The sequence below is a fragment of the Phyllobates terribilis genome, unplaced genomic scaffold (assembly GCF_046119375.1).
Source record: "Phyllobates terribilis strain yellow unplaced genomic scaffold, ASM4611937v1 Scaffold_140__1_contigs__length_4765195, whole genome shotgun sequence".
NCBI classification, from domain to species: Eukaryota; Metazoa; Chordata; class Amphibia; order Anura; family Dendrobatidae; genus Phyllobates; species Phyllobates terribilis.
The window spans coordinates 4,195,059-4,215,747 of record NW_027362900.1 but is presented as its reverse complement, the minus strand read 5'-3'; the positions used below and the strand labels follow the sequence as shown (position 1 = coordinate 4,215,747).

Sequence of the window (20,689 nt, the reverse complement as noted above, 5' to 3'; positions counted from 1 at the left end):
TTTTCAACAACATTAGACAACTGAATGAACATCCTCCGAGCCCGGTGATTCCATAATTTTTGCCAGGGGTTGTATATTAATGGAAAGTTGAGTGGAAGAAAAAAGTGTGATAGAAAAAGGTGCACAAGCAACCGGGATAACCGGTTGAAAGAATTGTTAAGAAAAGGCCATTCAAAAATTTGGGGGAGATTCACAAGGAGTGGACTGCTGCTGGATTCATTGCTTCAAGAGCCACCACACAGACGTATCCAGGACATGGGCTACAAGTGTCGCATTTCTTGTCTCAAGCCACTCAAGACCAATAGACAACGCCTGAAGCGTCTTACCTGGGCCAAGGAGAAAAAGACCTGGACTGATGCTCAGTGGTCCAAGGTGTTGTTTTCAGATGAAAGTAAATTTTGCATTTCATTTGCAAATCAAGGCCCCAGAATCTGGAGGAAGAATGGAGAGGCACACAATCCAAGCTGCTTGAGGTCTAGTGTGAAGTTTCCACAATCAGTGATGTTTTGGGAAGCCATGTCATCTGCTGGTGTAGGTCCTTTGTTTTATCAAGACCAAAGTCAGCACGAAATGTTGGCCTACTGAAATGCATGTTCAGTAAATGTACTCAATACTTGGTTGGGGCTCCTTTTGCATCAATTACTGCATCAATGCGGCGTGGCATGGAGGCGATCAGACTGTGGCACTGCTGAGGTGTTATGGAAGCCCAAGTTGCTTTGATAGCAGCGTTCAGCGCATCTGCATTGTTGGGTCTGGTGTCTCTCATCTTTCTCTTCCCAATACCCCATAGATTCTCTATGGGGTTAAGGTCAGGTGAGTTTGCTGGCCAATCAAGCACAGTGATGATGTTGTTTTTAAACCAGGTATTGGTACTTTTGGCAGTGTGGACAGGTGCCAGGTCCTGCTGGAGAATGAAATTTCTTTCTCCAAAAAGCTTCTCGGCAGAGGGAAGCATGAAGTGCTTGAAGTCCACTTGACAGAGAGCGCGAGTACATATCTTGACGAAATTTTAACACCATTTGTTCATGCATTACCCTCATTTATAAGTGACACAAAAGATCTAGTCTCTAAACTAAGTGATATTACTGTATCTGATACCATCATTCTGACTAGTCTGGACGTGGAGGCCCTCTACAGTAATACCAACCATGAGCTGGGCATTGGGACAATTGCGTATTTTTTTAAATATGAAGAGTAGACAATTCTTATCACATAACTCTTGTTTTGTCACTCTTAGGATTCGTACTTACGCATTATTTTTTCACCTTTGATGATATATTTTACTACTATCAAAAGAAAGGGACCGCAATGGGAACATGTGTCCCAACCTTTGCAAATTTATTTTTGGGGTGGTGGGAGGACCAACACGTTTTCAATGAGGATTTCAGTTTTCATACTAGTCACATTTTATTTTGGGGTAAGTTCATTGACGTTTTGATTTTGTGGGATGGTGACAGATTTTTTTGGGATTTTGTATCTATTTTGAATAAGAATCGGATTGGAATGTTCTTTACCCATGAAATCGGTTTTAAGAGGATCAATTTCCTTGACCTGACAAACCAAATTGATGGGATCTGTAATATTCATATGGACATATTTCGTAAGCCGACCCCCACCAACAATCTCCTTCATTGGGATAGCTGGCACCCCAGGGTGTTGAGAGCAGGTATACCGGTAGGTCAATACCTGCGTGCGAGACATAATTGTTTGGATGAGGATACTTTTATCCAAGAGAGTAGGAATCTATTCTCAAGATTTACAGCAAGGGGATATCCGAAACAGGTGCTATACAAAGTCTTTAATAGGGCTAAGACAACTAATAGGGATTCGCTGCTATGCCCCAAGAGGAATGCACCAGAGAATAATAGAGTCTGACATATAGGAAACTATGATGATCAGACAAGCACAGTGTATAACATCATGCGGAAGTAATGGCCTATATTCTCAGCTGATGCCGATTTGAGGGCGATTGTTGGTGGACATCCGGAAATTACCTTCCATATAGGGAAAAATTTGAGGGATTTCCTCAATTACAGAAATTTTAGGAGGAGCAGGCAGTATTCTGAGTTGGCAATCGAAACATCATGGAGGCTCCGATCCTTGTAGGGGCTGCTCCTTTAGTAAATATATGACTCGGGTTACGACTTTTACGAATCCAACTGATGGACATGAGTATTTCGTTAGGGACCAAATTAATTGCAGATCTAAGGGGATAATTTATGTAGTGAAATGTCCCTGCCCTAAATTGTATGTAGGGAAGACCATCCAGGAGGTTAGGAGGAGAATATCTAACCATCTTAGCTCTATTAATACTGGTGCAGATACGGTTCTCTCAAAGCATATGAGAGGTTTACATGCAGAAAAAACCCTGGAACTGCTATTTTGGGGCATTTGTAAAATGACCCTTGGCCCTAGGAAAGGTAACCTTGACCAATTATGTTTGAGGGAAAAAGCTAGATGGATCTATAAGCTTAATTCACGTAGTCCTATGGGGCTTAATGAAGGATTTATTTAGCTATAGTGCTTTCCTATAGGAGCATTTATATGAGTGACATGAATGAATTATGCCTATTTACACTATGAATGTTGAATAACAACATACTAGTAGATGATTAATTTATTGAGTTAATTATATATAAGTTTTTGTGATAACAAGACTTATTAGGATATATGGAAATATGTCTGATGGTTAGTGTTACAACCTTTTGAGAGTAAACCAGCAATTAATTTTTTTATGTAAATAGTAGGATTTAGACAATTTCAACTGATTAATTTATGGCTTATATGAAATTGATCTGAGTAATTAATGAGATTAGCATAGAGAATTTATTCATATTTATATAAATATTGTGTCCCTGCAACTATTCTATATAGTTCACAGACATTCGATTTGAGTAATGAATAACGCTGATAGGGAGAGATGATGATTATTTGTCTATCTCTCCTTTTCTGCATATGTGGATCATGTCTCTTTAAGAGATTTGAGGACATGCGCAGTTTGTTATTGAAACACAATGTGTCCTGAGTTTGGAATTTTGGTGAGTGCGCATGTCTGGTGATGTCACCGCATGGAGAGTGATGTCATCTGACGCGCACCTATCAGGGAGCGAGACGTGGCATGCGATGAGTGGCCGGCTCCATTACCCATGGAGAGCGATGTCATTTGACACTCACCTATCAGAGGGCGAGACATGGCATGCGATGAGTGGCTGGCTCTGTTATCCAATAGGGAAAAAGGTAAATAACCTGACATCAGCGTACACGGGCTATCGACGCTGCAAGTGGACACGGGAACACCTATCAGGTCCTAGGATATAGGTTGGTCCCCCCTTGGCATCTGATGCGGTGGTGAATCATAGGCTCTCTGAGATGAGGCATCTTGGGAAAGTAATACATAACTGTCACGATTGGTCATTGTATCAGTTATGAGATTTGCTAAGCATATGCGATATATACCGTATTTTTAGGACCATAAGACGCACCTAGGTTTTAGAGGAGGAAAATAAAAAAAAATTTATAAGCAAAAAATGTGATCATGATCCACTGTTAAGGGGGAGGGGGTCTGCTGCTGACACTGTTATAGGAGTAATGTCCCCCAATTCTGTTAATATCCCCCATCCTGGTATACATGGCCCCCATCTGCATCCTGATATGCATGGCACCCCAATCCACCATCCTGGTATGCATGGCACCCCTCATCCCTCTTCCTGGTATGTATGTCACCCTTCATCCTGGTATGTATGGTCCCCCTCACACCCATCCTAGTATGTATGGCACCTTCATTCCTCTTCCTGGTATGTATGGCCCCCCTCACACCCATCCTGGTATGTATGGCACCTTCATCCCTCTTCCTGGTATGTATGGCACCCTTCATCCCTGTATGTGTGGCCCCCCTCATCCTGGTCCCTGTATGTATGGCCCCCTTCATCCCTGTATGTATGGCCCCCCTCATCCCTGTATGTATGGCCTTCTTCATCCCTGTATGTATGGCCCCCTTTATCCCGGTATGTATGGCCCCCTTCATCCCGGTATGTATGGCCCCCCTCATTCCGGTATGTACGGCCCCCCTCATTCCGCTTTGTCACGCTACACAAAAAAAACAAAAAAACAATCATACTCACCTCCTCTCTCCTCCAGCACTGCGTCCAGCTCTGTTGCCGACAGGGATCTCACTGTGTGAGCCGCGCATGGCGTAACTGCCATGCGCCCTCAAGCAGCGAGATGCTCTGCCGGAATAGTCACTGCTCCCCACACCAGGACTGTGTGCGTGGGGAGCAGTGATCATTCACTCACCTTAATAGCGCGCACACTGTAGCCGCAGCGCGGCTCCTGATGCGCTCGGTGGTCAGCGTGCCCACTATTAAAGCCCATGGATATTCATGGACTTTAATAGCAGGCACGGTGACCGCCGAGCCCAGCAGGAGCCGCGTTGTGCATACAGTGTACGCGCTATTAGGGAGAATGAATGGTCACTGCTTCCCACGCACACAGTCCCGGCATGGGGAGCAGTGACTATTCCAGCAAAGAGCGGGACACAGCTCTGGACGAGAGAGGAGGGGAGTTTAATTGTTATTTTTTTTCTGTGCAGCGTGAGGGGGATCAGGGGGTGCCAAACATACCAGGATGAGGGGGGCCACACATACAGGGATGAAGGGTGCCATACATACCAGGAAGAGGGATGAAGGTGCCATACATACCAGGAGCCGCACTGCAGGCACAGTGTGACGGCTATGAAGGAAAATGAAATTCACTACTCCCCACTCCGATGAATATTCATTTCCTGTGCCCCGCTCCTCCGCCGCTGTCGCTTCCCCCACCACCCACATCCACAGTATTTATGTATATCGGACTATAACACACACCCCCCACTTTCCTACAAAATTTTGGAGGAAAAGTGCGTCTTATAGTCCGAAAAATACAGAATGTGATTGGCTGATTTGTGCTGGAAAGTCTATTGGTTCTTTGTGGACCTATGGTGCATATCCAAAGGCTTTAAAAAGGTCACAGCATATTTCTGTATTCATTATAGCTCCAGCCACCTGAGGAAGCCCTTGGGGTGGCTATGTGATTGTCTCTTAAACAGCATTGGTGGTGTCAGTGCATTAGCAACATAGGTTCAGTTCAGTTCAATAATAAGCCATGAACTGCAGTCATGATGAACAGATATATATAGCTAGGTATGATCTAAACACGTTGCTTACTGAATAGATCAGTGGATCATACATTGTATAGGACTGGCACTGGCACACCGATGTGTTTTTAAAAAATTTTGATCACAGTTATTTTAAGAAGAAAAACTAAAAGTCATGTTTCAACACATCCCTGAATTAGGGTTCATTTACCTTCGGGGAATTAGGTAGTAGCTATATGTTTTCCCTATAGGGGTGTGAACACCTTTTGTTTTTATTCATTACACATGACCCAAGAAATAACTACTTCATGATTAGGATAACATCTTCATCTTCTACTATGGCTCTAGAAACATATTTGGCCAGAGTCCTTCACTGATTACATCATCACTGGTAATCTATATGAAAGTTTTCTGTCTTACCCAGGCTGTAACCTTTTTATCACATTAGATCTCATTTATAAAAGCTTGTTAATAAGAACACCAATAAAGGAGTGACTTGATGCTAATGTCTCCAGTTACAGTGTTTGTTTTTTTTCTGGACATGTCATAGAAAATAAAAATCTCTGAAGTCAATTGTCCCCCTCCCTCCTTCCCTCTGTCATTTGCAATCTGAGTTGACACTCTTAGATGTAGGATTGAACAAATTACCTATAGTGTGAAGTGAACCAGCCTCATCAACATGCAGGCCGCCCCTTGTGAAGTAAGAGGATTAAAGCAGGCACAAGGTTTTCTAGTAAGACAAACAGCTGACAGTCTCTAAGACTTAGACAAGAAACTAATACCAGTAAAAAATTGAATGTTGCGGAACAGTGAATCAGATTAATTAACATGCAAGAGCTTCTTCTTGTAGGGGAAAGACTATGAGGGTGTGTATTGTGCATAGACAAAGAGTGCAGATTAAACTATTTGTTCAGACAGGAAAAGGTATTTTAAGGATAAAAGGGAATATCTCACACTCTTTAGAAATAGCCAAGGTCACCCAGCATACACATTCCTTTCATCAGCACAGGTTCAGCAGTCAGGATGTCTCCGAAAGAAAATATAGAATATTGGAATTTATATGAATCCAATATTAATGAGACATAATGTGAAGAAGCGGCAACGGGGTGACCCCGCAGAACCTCGCTGTTGCCGCCTCTTGTGATGGATTCACACCCCGCCTCCCACCTGACGTCACAGTTATGTCAGATGGAGCACGTGGTAAGGACCTGCCCTCTGCACCTACGTGACATTCCGCACCCCCCCGAAGGACGCGTAAGGTCAGGTTGGTACATTTTGCGCAGACACTCCCTGTCCACACGGGACAGGAAGGAACCAGGGAGTGGGTAGAGGTGGTCCACTCAGTCACTGATGTGGCACCACACTCGCCCACAACCCTGATAGGCTGAGAGGCTCCGCTCACTAGCTCCAGTGAAGCAGAGCCTAGTCAGCCTGGGAGAGCTACCATCAGTTTCTATTTGATATAATAGACTATATCGGGCTAGAAACCAGTCCAGTAGCTTGTTCGTTGGACCGAACAACAGGCGTAAGTTTCGTGGGTCGAGATAAAAGAACAGCCGAAGATTAAGTTATATATTTAATCGCCATAAGGGCACACTAAACAATACACTATATACATAACGGTTATACATATACAGTGGTCAGAGTTACAAGCAAAAAAGCATCGGTGCAAAAGGTATAAGGCAGTTATTACAAGTCAGTTACTGGTTTAGATGGATGACCTGTCTTTCTGGGGAAGGGCTGCCACAGGAGAGGTTTGTGGGCCTTCACTTGGTTGATGGACTTGTCCCACATGTCTTGATGGCACGACCTCCCCAGGAACAAAGACGATGATGTCAGGGTTCCAGGAGTACTTAACCCCTCTGGATCACTCCCAATCCGGCCTTGTGGCTGCGCCCAAATTTCCTCCCCTGGTCTCTCTTAGTTAAGAGACTCCCAAAACTAAAATGGGCTATACCTCCTTACTGGATAGTCCCAGGGAACCGGTTCTGGTGTCAATGGACCCAGCTAGGCCTCTGCTATACGTGGAGACCAAACACAGTGGCCCTGGGGGCTTCCGAAAGGCTGTGCTGCATATCTCTCTATCCTTGCTAGCTGGGCGGTGGAGAAAGGGCTGGTGAGATTCTCCCTTCCTTCCAGTTTCCAAAAATCTGGTTTGTTTATCACTGGGACATATCGTTCTCCCATAACTCAACATTAAATTATAGTATCTTACACAAAGAGCCTGCCTCATGGCTTGGGGGATGGGACATCCTGTGTAGCTGTCAGCTGCTGTGGGAGATCTCACTCCTCGCTTCTCAGCCCCCTCCTTTTCAAGTTGCAGTGTATTCAAAAGAGTCAGATTATACTGTGTATGGAGATCTCTGTAATCACCGTCACGTAGTACACAGTGATTGACAGGGGATTACCTTGAATATCTTCACACATACATGCTCAGCACTGGAGATAGCCAGAGAAATGATACATATTTTCTCATTACTGTAGCCCCTGCCAATGAGCCATAAATGCACACTGGCCACATAACTGACAACAGCTATGCCATGTTTGGTCTCTAAGTAAAGATAAAATCCAGATGGAAAATATGGCATCAATCTACAACTTCTGCGATCATCCGGAGTGGAATTATCACATAAGTTGGGGGTTGCATAAAATCATGAAGGACTGAGACAAGCGCACAACCTGGCCCATGTGAGGTCATCACGGGGGAGTGTATGTGTGGGATATGTTCATGTAGAGAGATACATATCGTTCACGCAGGAACCCCCGTTCACGAAACGGCCAAATTAAGTGCTCTCCTTCGGCTAAACTGAATTGTCTCTGTGATTTGGTGTAGTAAGTTTTCTTGTTTTTTTTTGTAACTGTATATGCTGTAGGTACTGTGGGAGCATTATATTTAGAAGCTTAATGACCGCAGTCACAGCTACGACTGGGCCTAGACAACGCCAGCCGTTTCAGCTAAATGTGTGTCTTCAGACTCACATTCATAGCAACATAGTAACACAGTAATGTAGGCTGACTAAAGACCTAGGTTCACCAAGTTCAACCTTCCTCCCCCAATTGTACATTTTGTCTAATTTAACTGTAACCCACAATGTTATGTGTATCGAGCAAATCATCCAGCCCTTTTTTTGAAGCTGTTATAGTGTCTGTCATTACTACCTCTTGTGGTAGGGCATTCCACAGTCTGACTGCAAAGAATCCTTTCCTGTTTAGGTGCCAAAATTGCCTTTCTTCCACCCGTAATGAGTGCCCCCTGGTCCTTAGTATGGTCTTTAGAAGGAATAGGTGATGTGGTAGTCCTTTGTACTGACCACACATATATTTATACATGTACATAAGATCCCATCTGAGGCGTTGTTTTTCTGAGCTAAACAAGCTCAACTTTTTCAACCTCTCATCATATGAGAGGCCTCCATCCCTTGTAATCTAGTTGCCCGCCTATTAACTGACTCTAACTTCTGAATATCCTTTTTAAAATGTGGAGCCCAAAACTGAATCCCATACATTGGGATCACGCAATTTTAGTTATATCTTTTATACATCCTAAAATTTTGTTTGCTTTTGCGGCTGCTTCTCGACATTGAGTATTGCTGCTCAGCTTATTTGTAGCCAGAATACCCAAGTCCTTCTCCTGTTCTGTAGTCGTGAGCATACTCCCATTTAGTGTACAGTATATGCAGCAACGGGGTTACTCCGTCCTAGGTGCATTACTCTACATTTATCTACATTAAACCTCATCTGCCAAGTGTTTGCCCTTTTAGTCACCTTATCCGTTTTGCAATATTGTAATGTCAAGATCAGATTTTAATATCCTACATAGCTTGTTGTCGTCAGCAAAGACTGACACTTTACTTACAATCCCATTCCCAAGGTCAATAATAAAGAGGTAAAAAGAATCGGTCCTAGCACAGATCCCTGCATCACACCATTGCTGACTATGTCCCAAAATGTAGTATATTCCTCTATGTTTGTCACCCAGTCATGGCTTTCATCCAGCCAGGTTTCCGTAATGCCCACCACATTGTATTCTGTGACTGATATAAGAGTTTCCAGTTCATTCATTTTGTTTGCAAGACTTCTTGCATTTGCCAGCAGACATTTAATACTATTAGCACATTTATTACTCCTACTCAGCTCCCTACTTTCTTTGCATATCCCAGCCCCCCCAGATCCTCATTAATCCCTAGTATTTCACTCACATCGGGTCCGTGTGCCACAATACACGCTGCTGACCAATCAACACTGACTTTGGCGGGCACTTGACTAGGGGCGAATGGAAGTGACATCATGCGCTCCTGTTGCATGCATGCTGAAGTCAGCTGCCAGCTCTAGAAAAATACGCTGCGCGGCGGAGTGAAGGTAATATAATGTGTTGTTTTTCAAATCAGTGAGTACATGGTACCCTAGGCCATAATACTATATGTATGACTATGGGCTGTGCATTATACTACATGTATGACTATAGGCTGTGCATTATACTACATGGATGACTATGGGCTGTGCATTATACTACATGGATGACTATGGGCTGTGCATTATACTACATGTACGGACTACGGGCTGTGCATTATACTACATGTACGGACTATGGGTTGTGCATTATACTACATGGATGACTATGGGCTGTGCATTATACTATATGTATGATTATGGGATGTGTATTATGTGCATTATAATACATGTATGACTATGGGCTGTGCATTATACTACACGTATGACTATGGGCTGTGCATTATACTATACGTATGACTATGGGCTGTGCATTATATTACATGCATGACAATGGGCTGTACATTATACTACAGGTATGACAATGGGTTTTGAATTATACATTATGGAGGACTATGGGCTGTGCATTATACTATATGTATGACTATGGGCTGTGAATTATACTATATGGAGGACTATGGGGAGTGCCTTATACTATACGGAGGACTATGGGGAGAAACTTCTACTATATGTAGGAATTTGGGGAGTGCATTATACAACCCCTGGCAAAAATTATGGAATCACCGGGCTCGGAGGATATTCATTCGGTTGTTTAATGTTGTTGAAAAAAAGCAGATCACAGACATGGCACAAAACTAAAGTCATTTCAAATAGCAACTTTAGGGCTTTACGAAACACTAAAAGAAAACAAGATTAAAAATGTGGTACTCAGTAAGGGTAATTTTATGCAAACCAAGCAGAGGGAAAAAAATATAGAATCACTCAATTCTGAGGAAAAAATTATGGAATCACCCTGTAAATTTTCATTTCCAAAACTAACACCTGCATCAAATTAGATCTGCTCGTTAGTCTGCATCTAAAAAGGAGTGATCACACCTTGGAGAGCTGTTGCACCACGTGGACTGACATGAATCATGGCTCCAACACGAGAGATGTCAATTGAAACAAAGGAGAGGATTATCAAACTCTTACAAGAAAGTAAATCATCATTCAATGTTGCAAAAGATGTTGGTTGTTCACAGTCAGCTGTGTCTAAAATCTGGACCAAATACAAACAACATGGGAAGGTTGTTAAAGGCAAACATACTGGTAGACCAAGGAAGACATCAAAGCGTCAAGACCGGAAACTTAAAGCAATATGTCTCCAAAACAGGAAATGCACAACAAAACAAATAAGGAAATGAGTCAATGTCTGTGACCGAACTGTAAGAAACCGCCTAAAGGAAATGGGATTTATATATAGAAAAGCTAAACATAAGCCACCATTAACACCTAAACAGTAAAAAACAAGGTTACAATGGGCTAAGGAAAAGCAATCATGGACTGTGGATGACCGGATGAAAGTCATATTCAGTGATGAATCGCGAATCTGCATTGGGCAAGGTGGTGATGCTGGAACTTTTGTTTGGTGCCGTTCCAATGAGATTTATAAAGATGACTGCATGAAGAGAACATGCAAATTTCCACAGTCATTGATGATATGGGGCTGCATGTCAGGTAAAGGCACAGGGGAGATGGCTGTCATTACATCTTCAATAAATGCCCAAGTTTACATTGATATTTTGGACAGTTTTCTTATCCCATCAATTGAAAGGATGTTTGGGGATGATGACATCATTTTTCAAGATGAAAATGCATCCTGCCATAGAGCAAAAACTGTGAAAACATTCCTTGAAAGAAGACACATAAGGTCAATGTCATGGCCTGCAAATAGTCCGGATCTCAATCCAATTGAAAATCTTTGGTGGAAGTTGAAGAAAATGGTCCATGAGAAGGCTCCAACCTGCAAAGCTGATCTGGCAACAGCAATTAGAGAAAGTTGGAGCCAGATTGATAAAGAGTACTGTTTGTCACTCATTAAGTCCATGCCTCAGAGACTGCAAGCTGTTATTAAAGCCAGAGGTGCTGCAACAAAATACTAGTGATGTATTGGCGTGTTCTTTTGTGTGTTTGTTTTTCATGATTCCATCATTTTTTCCTCAGAATTGAGTGATTCCATCATTTTTTCCCTTTGCTTGGTCTGCAAAAAATTACCCTTACTGAGTACCACATTTTTTATCTTGATTTCTTTTAGTGTTTCTTAAAGCCCTAAAGTTGCCATTTGAAATGACTTTAGTTTTGTGCCATGTCTGTGATCTACTTTTTTTCAACAACATTAAACAACTGAATGAATATCCTCCGGGGTTGTACTATACGGAGGACTATGGGGAGTTCCTTGTACTATATGGAGGACTATGGGGAGTGCCCTATACTATACGGATGACTATGGGGAGTGCCTTACACTATACGGAGGACTATGGGGAGTGCCTTATACTATACGGAGGACTATGGGGAGTGCCTTATACCACATGGAGGACTATGGGGAGTGCCTTATACCACATGGAGGACTATGGGGAGTGCCTTATACCACATGGAGGACTATGGGGAGTGCCTTATACTATATGGAGGACTATGGGCTGTGCAGTATACTATATGGACTATGGGCTGTGCAGTATACTATATGGACTATGGGCTGTGCAGTATACTATATGGAGGACTATGAGGAGTGCATTATACTATACGGAGGACTATGGGGAGCGCCTTATACTATACGGAGGACTATGGGGAGTTCCTTATACTATCTGGAGGACTATGAGGAGTGCCTTATACCATATGGAGGTCTATGGGGATATGGGGAGTGCCATATACTGTATGGAGGACTATGGGGAGTGCCTTATACTATATGGAGGAATATGGGCTGTGCAGTATACTATATGGAGGACTGTGAGGAGTGCATTATACTATATGGAGGACTATGGGGAGTGCAGTATACCATATGGAGGACTATGGATGGTATAGTATACTACATGGAGGACTATGGACGGTGAGGTATACTATATGGATGACTATAGGTTGTGCATTATACTGTATGGAGGACCTGGAGAGTGCATTATACTTCTGCTATGGGGCCCCATGACTTCTAAGTTCGCATCTGGTGAGTATAATAGTTATTTTTTTTCTATACATTAAAGAACAGCGACAGAATAAGGGGGGCATATACCTGGATAGGGCCCAGGAAAAGGGGCATACATATTTTCAACCAGATAGGGGGCGTCAGTCGAAATTTGCACAGGCGCCCATCAGATCCTAGTTTCGCAACTGATTATACTGTGTGTGGGGGGATGGTGGTACTGTGGGAACATTATACTGTGTGGGAGCATCAAACATACTGCATAAGGGGCATAATGGGGGCATTACACTGTGTGGGGGCATCATACATACTGCATAAGGGGCATAATGGGGCCATTACACTGTGTGGGGGCATCATACATCCTGCATAAGGGGCATAATGGGGGCATTACACTGTGTGGGGCATCATACATACTGCATAAGGGGCATAATGGGGGCATTACACTGTGTGGGGGCATCATACATCCTGCATAAGGGGCATAATGGAGGCATTTCACTGTGTGGGAGCATCAAACATACTGCATAAGGGGCATAATGGGGGCATTACACTGTGTGGGGGCATCATACATACTGCATAAGGGGCATAATGGGGCCATTACACTGTGTGGGGGCATCATACATCCTGCATAAGGGGCATAATGGGGGCATTACACTGTGTGGGGCATCATACATACTGCATAAGGGGCATAATGGGGGCATTACACTGTGTGGGGGCATCATACATCCTGCATAAGGGGCATAATGGAGGCATTTCACTGTGTGGGAGCATCAAACATACTGCATAAGGGGCATAATGGGGGCATTACACTGTGTGGGGGCATCATACATCCTGCATAAGGGGCATAATGGGGCCATTACACTGTGTGGGGGCATCATACATCCTGCATAAGGGGCATAATGGGGGCATTACACTGTGTGGGGCATCATACATACTGCATAAGGGGCATAATGGGGGCATTACACTGTGTGGGGGCATCATACATCCTGCATAAGGGGCATAATGGAGGCATTTCACTGTGTGGGGGCATCATACATCCTACATAAGGGGCATAATGGGGGCATTACACTGTGTGGGGGCATCATACATCCTGCATAAGGGGAATAACACTGTGTGGGGGGCATCATACATCCTGCATAAGGGGCATAATGGGGGCATTACACTGTGTGGGGGCATCATACATCCTACATAAGGGGCATAATGGGGGTGTTACACTGTGGGGGGCATCATACATCCTGCATAAGGGGCATAATGGGGCCATTACACTGTGGGGGCATCATACATACTGCATAAGGGGCATAATGGGGGCATTACACTGTGGGGGGCATCATACATCCTGCATAAGGGGCATAATGGGGGCATTACACTGTGGGGGCATCATACATACTGCATAAGGGGCATAATGGGGGCATTACACTGTGTGAGGCATCATACATACAGCATAAGGGGCATAATGGGGGCATTACACTGTGTGGGGTATCATACATCCTGCATAAGGGGCATAATGGGGGCATTACACTGTGGGGGCATCATACATCCTGCATAAGGGGCATAATGGGGGCATTACACTGTGGGGGCATCATACATCCTGCATAAGGGGCATAATGGGGGCATTACACTGTGTGGGGGCATCATACATCCTGCATAAGGGGCATAATGGGGGCATTACACTGTGTGGGGGCATCATACATCCTGCATAAGGGGCATAATGTGGGCATTACACTGTGGGGCAGTAAAGGGGTCCTGTACTATGAGAACAATACGTTTCCTCCCTTCCTGTCTCCATAGTTGGGTCGTATGTATCTATTACAGGAAACAGAACATAAACCTTATGATTTTTATAAAGGGGCAACACAAGACCCCAAAAGAGTCTCCGTGCTGAAGGGGTTAATGCCCCCTGCGCCCAGTAATGGGGTCTCCACTTACCTCCACCTGCAGAGCCGCCACCACATATATGGCTGCTCTGTGCGCACAGGACCTGTGATGAGGTCACAGGAGGGGAGGAGTCAGGGGTCACATGATCAGCGGCCTCAGTGGGTGCAGGACTCTGCTGTGCTGGTTGTCATGGTGCTGGATGAGCTGAAGTTTATGTGTGGGGTCAGGAGGGGTTTACAGTGTGGATGTAGCAGAGCCGTGTGTGTACGAGGTGTACGGAGCGGAGCCAAGTGTGTACGAGGTGTACGGAGCAGAGCCGCGTGTGTACAAGGTGTACGGAGCAGAGCCGCGTGTGTACGAGGAGTACGGAGCGGAGCCGCGTGTGTACGAGGTGTACGGAGCGGAGCCGCGTGTGTACGAGGTGTACGGAGCGGAGCCGCGTGTGTACGAGGCGTACGGAGCGGAGCCGCGTGTGTACGAGGCGTACGGAGCGGAGCCGCGTGTGTACGAGGCGTACGGAGCGGAGCCGCGCGTGTACGAGGCGTACGGAGCGGAGCCGCGCGTGTACGAGGCGTACGGAGCGGAGCCGCGCGTGTACGAGGCGTACGGAGCGGAGCCGCGCGTGTACGAGGCGTACGGAGCGGAGCCGCGCGTGTACGAGGCGTACGGAGCAGAGCCGCGTGTGTACGAGGTGTACGGAGCAGAGCCGCGTGTGTACGAGGCGTACGGAGCAGAGCCGCGTGTGGACGAGGCGTACGGAGCGGAGCCGCGTGTGTACGAGGCGTACGGAGCGGAGCCGCGTGTGGACGAGGCGTACGGAGCGGAGCCGCGTGTGGACGAGGCGTACGGAGCGGAGCCGCGCGTGTACGAGGCGTACGGAGCGGAGCCGCGCGTGTACGAGGCGTACGGAGCGGAGCCGCGCGTGTACGAGGCGTACGGAGCGGAGCCGCGCGTGTACGAGGCGTACGGAGCGGAGCCGCGCGTGTACGAGGCGTACGGAGCGGAGCCGCGCGTGTACGAGGCGTACGGAGCGGAGCCGCGCGTGTACGAGGCGTACGGAGCGGAGCCGCGCGTGTACGAGGCGTACGGAGCGGAGCCGCGCGTGTACGAGGCGTACGGAGCGGAGCCGCGCGTGTACGAGGCGTACGGAGCGGAGCCGCGCGTGTACGAGGCGTACGGAGCGGAGCCGCGCGTGTACGAGGCGTACGGAGCGGAGCCGCGCGTGTACGAGGCGTACGGAGCAGAGCCGCGCGTGTACGAGGTGTACGGAGCAGAGCCGCGCGTGTACGAGGTGTACGGAGCAGAGCCGTGCTTGTACGAGGCAGAGCCGCGCATGTACGAGGTGTACGGAGCGGAGCCGCGCGTGTACGAGGTGTACAGAGCGGAGCCGCGCGTGTACGAGGTGTACGGAGCGGAGCCGCGCGTGCACGAGGTGTACGGAGCGGAGCTGTGTGTACGAGGTGTACGGAGCAGAGACGCGTGTGTACGAGGCGTATGGAGCGGAGCCGCGCGTGTACGAGGTGTACGGAGCGGAGCCGCGCGTGTACGAGGTGTACGGAGCGGAGCCGCGCGTGTACGAGGTGTACGGAGCGGAGCCGCGCGTGTACGAGGTGTACGGAGCGGAGCCGTGTGTGTACGAGGTGTACGGAGCAGAGCCGTGTGTGTACGAGGTGTACGGAGCAGAGCCGCGCGTGTACGAGGTGTACGGAGCGGAGCCGCGTGTGTAAGAGGTGTACGGAGAGGAGCCGTGTGTGTACGCTGTTTATAGCTGTATACTCCCAGGTTCAGTCGCAGACACCGCGGCTCTTTATCAGACTGTAGAAGAACTGACACTGGACACTCGGTAAAGCTGCGCTCGGACGTCTCCTGTTTCTCGCACAGGTATTGATAACAAGATGGAGTCAGACGAACCCTCCTACAAAACCTGATAACAAAGTCATTACTACAGGACTGGATGAGAAAGGGATTTATTCTACAAGAAACGCTGGGGCCACAAATGAGAGAATCCGGGCCCCGTGGCTGGATACTCCGGGCCCCCGGCGTGTTAGGAGCAGACGGGGTCTTTGTCCCTGGAGCTTCTCTGCTCGGTATAATGAGACTCTGATCTTGTTCTTATAAAGAGGGTTGGAGTAAAATAGAAGCTGCCTGAATATGAGGACCTTGTCTGATCTCTATGTCCTTGTGTACAGAGCTATGGAGATAGCGCTATTCTCTGTATAATAGATGTGATGTCGCTGGAGCCCTAATATTCCTGTACAGGGGTCTCTGTAGAGATAATCTTACCCCAGCATTATGGATTGGGGGAAGGGAAAAGGGATTGGGGACATTTTATTGTAATTTCCCTGTAGTAAAAACTGTAATAAAATATAACGGATTAATAAAAAGTGGTTCGTTTTCCCACCATTTCGTCTGTAGGAGGTAAAGAGCCGAGGCTGAAGATGCTTTGTCTACAAAAGGTCACGGCCCCACTATCAGTATTTGGTCAGTATTCGGTCAGTATCTTTTCTCAAGAGTGGGAGCCAAAACCAGGAGTGGGTGATAAATGTAGAATTGGTGACTTGTTTCTATTATACCTTTTCTCTGATTGTTCCTCACCTGGTTTTGGCTCCCACTCCTGAGAAAAAATACTGACCGATTACTGACCAAACACTGATAGTGGGGCCGTGGCCAAAGAGGGAGGATTGGAAACTCCGAATGTCCTTGTCTATTTGGGGATTGGGAGTTAGGAAAAGGGGAAGGAGAACATTTTGGGTTTTGTTTTGGGGGCAAGAGATGCAATATTTGTCCATATAGTGTAAATATATGAATACAGTTCGGTCCAGAAATATTTGGACAGTGAATCTTCGTGATTTCAGCTCTGCAGGCCGCTAATCTGGATTTAAAATGAAACAACTGAGATGTAATTGAAGTGGAGACTTTCAGGTTTAATTAAAAGGATTAAACAAAAATCTCCTGTGAAACGTTTAGGAATTACAACCATTTTTCTACGAAGCCTCTTCATTCCAGGGGCTGAAAAGTAATTGGAGAAATTAACTTTACCATAAATAAAATGCTCATTAATACTTTGTAGAGAATCCGTTGCAGCAATGACGGCCTGAGTCTGGAAGCCATTGACGTCACCAAACGCCGGGTTTCCTCCTTTGTGAGGCTTTGCCGCCTTTACTGCAGTGACTTCAGTTGTTGGTTGTTTGTGGGTCTTTCTCCCTTATGTTTTGTCTTCAGCCTGTGAAATGCAGCTCGATGGGGTCGAGATCTGGTGACTGACGCGGCCATTGCGCCATTGCAGAATATTTCACTACTTTACAGTAAAAAACTCCAGGGTTGCTTTCGCACTATGTTTTGGGTCATTGTCCATCTGTATTGTGAAGAACTGATCATGTGACTGCCGTCCATGTGATCTTCTCCGCCCAGCCACATGACCGTGACTATAATGATGTGATCGTACATCACTTCCCATTCTGCCACCACATTATTCATTATCATGTGATTTTTTTTATGTGCCGAATCCGTCAGCACCTCCAGTATTGGCGCGTCACCGGTGAGATGACTGCTTCCTCTCACGTGTTGGTCGCATCACATGAAAACAGCACCATCAATCATGCGCACAGGCACCTTGTTTTCAGTGGGCGTGCCATCTGAAGATAGCGTCTGAAGTCACTACCGCTTATTGGATGATGTTCCATTGATTTTGTATGTGCAGGAATCCACATGCGTTACAACTTTTTTGATTGGGTCCTACATGTAAATAGCCTGGTTGTTCAGTCCACCATCTCCCCATGACGAAGCCAGGTGCAAAACGTGCGTCGGGTGTGTTTTTCCCTTTTGACTGGTGAGGTTACTTTATGCCACTGTGCATTTCTTACACTTTAATATTAATATAATATAATGATAGTCTGTTTTACTTCCATGAGAGCTCTTTTCCGCGTTATGGGTTCACAGCAACAGTTTCCAAATACAAATGCCACACCTGGAATCAGCTCCAGACCTTTTACCTGCTTAATTGATGATGGATTAATGAGGGAAGAGCCCATGCAGTCAATGAAAGAGCTTTTGAGATAATTGTCCAATTACTTTGGTCCCATGAAAAAGATACTGCTCCATATTAAAGAGCTGTAATTTTAAACCCTTCAATTAGGATGTGAATACCCTCAAATTAAGGCTATGGCCCCACTATCAGTTTTTGTTCAGTATTTTTTCTCAAGAATGGGAGCCAAAACCAGTTCACATGACCGTGAATCGCCAATGGGTTGGCATGACAACCTGGGGTCTGCAGGAGACCCCTGCGGTTGTCATTGCCAAGATGCTATGAACGCCGCCTAGCGGTCAGCGCTCATAGCCAGTGAGCATTTCTGCTACACACAGGTGATCTGATGATCGCAGCTTCTACTCTCCCATAGAGACTATTGAAGGAAGTGAAAAGTAAAAAAAAAATGTTTTTAAAAAAATATAAAAGTTTAAATCGCCCCCTTTCACCACATTCAAAATAAAACAATAACAAAAAAAAATAAAATATACAGATATTTGGTGTCGCTGCATTTAGAATCATCCAATCTATCAATATATGGGCAGCTGACCAGCGCTCAACGGCCAGTGGCGGCTGCCCCATAGTTAGCCCGGCTCCCGAAGTAACAAAGAGGGGTGGAAAGGTAGGGTAGCACGGTGGCTCAGTGGTTAGCACAGCAGCCTTGCAGCGCTGGGGTCCTGGGTTCAAATCCCACCAAGGATAACATCTGCAAGGAGTTTGTATGTTCTCCCCGTGTTTGTGTGGGTTTCTTCCTGGTTCTCCAGTTTCCTCCCACACTCCAAAAACATACTATAAAATAAGTAGAGGGGAGAGAGCGCAGATTGTAAGTGCAGTATCAAGATTCAAATATATATTAAATAAGTGCTGGTTGCACTCACCTTTATGATGTCATAATAAACTTGTCAATAATTCCAAGATAACCATAAGAAAGAAAAATGAGCTGCACTCACCAGTCCTTCAAAGCAGTATCTTCATTCCATGAGGATAAAAAGTCCGGCGAGCAGGGAGAGCGGGGAAGAAAAAAGCCGACAACAGCTGATTCACGTGAAGACGCTTCTACAGGTCTGTGTTACACACAAAACACAACATCACATCCTTTATATGCAAATACGCCGTATGCCACGCACACACACTGTATACGCCGTACGCACCACACACACACTCTATACGCACCACACACACTCTATACGCACCACACACACTCTATACGCACCACACACACTCTATACGCACCACACACACACACATACTGTATACACCGTACGCATCACACACACACTGAATACACCGTACGCACTTCACACACACACACTAAACGCACCACACACACTCTATACGCACCACACACACTCTATACGCACCACACACACTCTATACGCACCACACACACACACACATACTGTATACACCGTACGCATCACACACACACTGAATACACCGTACGCACCACACACACACTATATACGCCGTATGCCACACACACACTGTATACGCTGTACGCACCACACACACACACTGTATACACTGTAGTTTTACCCCTTAAGGACCCTGGGATTTTCCGTTTTTCATTTTCATTTTTTTGCTCCCCTTGTTCCCAGAGCCATAGCGTTTTTATTTTTTGGTCAATATGGTCGTGTGAGGGCTTATTTTTTGCGGGATGAGTTGTACTTTTGAACAACATTACTGGTTTTACCATATTGTGTACGGAAAACGGGAAAAAAAATCCAAGTACGGTGAAATTGCAAAAAAAGTGCAATACCACAGATGTTTTTTTTTTATTTTTTTTACCACGTTCACTGAAAGCTAAAACTGACCTGCCATTATTATTCTCCAGGTCATTACGAGGTTGTAGATACCAAACATGTATAGGTTCTTTTTTATTTAAGCAGTGAAAAAAAAATCTAAAAGTTTGCTAAAAAAAATAAATAAAATGGCGCCATTTTACAAGACCCGTAGCGTTTCCATTTTTCGGGATCTGGGGCCGGGTTTATTTTTTGCACGCCGAGCTGAAGTTTTCATTGATACCATTTTGGGGTAGATCCGATGTTTTGATCACCCGTTATTGCATTTTATTTCAATGTTGCGGCGACCAAAAAACATAATTCTGGCGTTTAGAATTTTTTTCTCATTACGCTGTTTACCGATCGGTTTAATTCTTTTTTTTATATTGATAGATCGGGCGATTCTGAACATGGCAATACCAAATATGTGTATGTGGGTGGTATTTTTAGAATTTTATTTTGAATGGGGCGAAAGGGGGGTG

The 20,689-nt window shown here is 45.5% G+C and overlaps 1 protein-coding gene and 1 pseudogene across 1 annotated transcript in view; both read left to right on the top strand.

Moving 5' to 3' along the window:
• Positions 1-20,689, top strand: part of LOC141205550 (uncharacterized) — a 241,269-nt pseudogene that overhangs the window by 181,761 nt on the left and 38,819 nt on the right.
• LOC141205544 (uncharacterized) overlaps positions 3,192-20,689 on the top strand; it is a 216,762-nt gene continuing 199,264 nt past the window's right edge. The window contains exon 1 of the mRNA XM_073664111.1: positions 3,192-3,237. Within this exon, the coding sequence (XP_073520212.1) occupies positions 3,192-3,237 (46 nt within the window). The remainder of the gene's footprint in view (positions 3,238-20,689) is intronic.